General features: G+C 38.2%; 1 protein-coding gene across 1 annotated transcript in view; it reads right to left on the bottom strand.

Moving 5' to 3' along the window:
- Window positions 1–238: 238 nt before the first annotated feature.
- tspan15 (tetraspanin 15) overlaps window positions 239–2295 on the bottom strand; it is a 54420-nt gene continuing 52363 nt past the window's right edge. The window contains exon 8 of the mRNA XM_024007958.2: window positions 239–1679. Within this exon, the coding sequence (XP_023863726.1) occupies window positions 1506–1679 (174 nt within the window). The 3' untranslated portion in view covers window positions 239–1505. The remainder of the gene's footprint in view (window positions 1680–2295) is intronic.

Genomic DNA, 2295 nt, shown 5'->3' with positions numbered 1-2295 from the left:
GTTGGCTAGTAGACTAATATGGGTTTTGTATTAGAAAAGGTTGAAGAACGTAAAGTATATTCATGATGACTAATGGAACAGAGAGAAAGCTGAAGAACAACAATTACACAAATGGGGTATTTTGGGTGAACTAGGCTCCATGAAAGAGTAAAATATTTACATCGTCACAGCCGGACACCCTCTGCATGCACAGAAAAACCAGCAGGACAGGAAGAGCAACTCCACTACAAAGGCTGCATAACATGACTGCAAACATGATTTATTCATTCACCAGATCACTCACTATATAAAATGTTCAAAAGTATTAGTGAGCTCACACACATTTAAAAAAAAAAATGAACAGCATAAAAGTACAAATAGTTTCATTTTGAAAAAGAAGAAAGACCAAAAGATTTACAAAGACAGCACCTTAAAAGTTGGTCAATAAATAACCAGTAGATTTTACTTTAATTKATTTGATGTATTTTGAGTTGAAAGGAGTTTAAGATAAGATTTTTTTAAAGTTTGACTTTCTATTCTGTGTGGGTGGATTTAAATATCGTTCTGTCTCAGGAGAACAACCTCATTTAGTCCATTGCCATGGACACAGGCTGCTGATGGAACTTCTGGTCGGAATAAGTATGTTAGCCGTTAAAGCTAGGCATGCAATCCCATACGATAACATGCTTTTAACAGTGATAACAGTCATTGGCAGGAAGACCATTCACATAATGCTGTTCTGGGAAGAGTATGAGTAATCATGAGAACGTAAGCACTCGTCCATCTTGACCACAGCTTGAGAGAGGGCCACTAGCATTACTAGCAGATCCCTCACTACTCACATATTGGAGGTAAATATCACTGACTGAGCAAAGTCATACATGTAGATTTCAAACCATTACACAGTACAACATCCTAATAAAATGTGTGCAACTGACCATGTGCATGTTATACATGATTAACAACTTTGGTATTCCTAGCTCCTCAAATTAAGCCACATTGAGTGACTGACTAAAAACTTACTGAATAACATTTGTACTAACAAAACCATTAATGTGTTGAACCCATGACATCGCCAATGATTRTGAAAATCAACAATTGGATTAAGGTAAGATAACCTCCATAAACTTCCCCATAGAAAATATATCCCTTTGAAAACCTAAAAATATACTTTACAGGACTGTCTAGAGCTACAATCTCCATAAATTAAAATTCAAAAGCATTCAATGTTTTTGCTGTGAATTAATAAAAACTAAATTTCACCAATAAGAAAAAAGGCTATTCACAAAAGGCCATACACGTTTCATACCTTTCCATCCTACTAAAACCTTCATAACTTAACCCCTGAAAAAACAACAATCCCTGAATTAAACCAATTAAAAAGCATCTAAACAGCGTTGTAAAATCAGAGCTGATAGCTCCAGTATGTTGGAAGGCTGAGGCAGGCAGTGTATGGCTCTATTCTCTCTCTGAGCTCACACAGGCACAGCAGTGTTTTAGCCTTATTAGATAAAAAGGAGGCACGCTCAGTCAATCTCTGGCATGCAAATGCAACATTTGGCCATTCTGCCCTGCTTCTTGGTTGCCCTGAAGCCACCCCTGTCCACGGTGTCCAGCAGTCCATCCTGGTAGTGACCAAACTCAGCAATGGCATCCTCCACCCGCGTGATGTAGAGCCAGCTAATGATCACGCCGAAGAACTGCAAACACAAGGAGATTCAGAGTTACGGATGGGACGTATGGTCTTAAACCATGGGCTTGGTGGCCACTAGTTCAATGTATTGTAAGCAGATCGCATATATTGGGGCACTTTGTATCTGCAGTCCATACTGCCCAAACTGCCTTTTTTCTTTGGGGGGGGGGGGGGGGGGGCTTTCAATAAATAATGTCACGTCATTACATTTTGTCCTGATATAAAACACTTTTCCAAAACATAAAAAAAAAGTCTGAAGCATGCCTTTTCAACCAACAGCGCAAACCTGAAACAGACAAGAACTGCAATGATTTATGAACAGGCAGCCATAGCTTTTGCTGATTCTAAAGCTCAAGCTATGTGCTCTTACCGTCAACAGCCCTAAAAAAAATTATGTATCAAATCACACTGCAGAGAATTTGATTTGACTTTTGTCAAGCAGCAATGTCCAAAAAGCATGAAATAATCCATACAGTACATCTGCATCATCTTGAGGTAAAAATCTCTGGTTAAGAATACATGAAACAATTACTTTCTAAAAAAGTATTATTGTGGGTATATGGCATGTTAAAAGTATCCTTGTGGGTATATGGCATGTTAAAAGTATCCTTGTGGGTATATGG

Source organism: Salvelinus sp. IW2-2015, linkage group LG18 (genome assembly GCF_002910315.2).
Source record: "Salvelinus sp. IW2-2015 linkage group LG18, ASM291031v2, whole genome shotgun sequence".
NCBI lineage: Eukaryota > Metazoa > Chordata > Actinopteri > Salmoniformes > Salmonidae > Salvelinus > Salvelinus sp. IW2-2015.
This window is presented reverse-complemented; position numbering and strand designations above follow the sequence as displayed.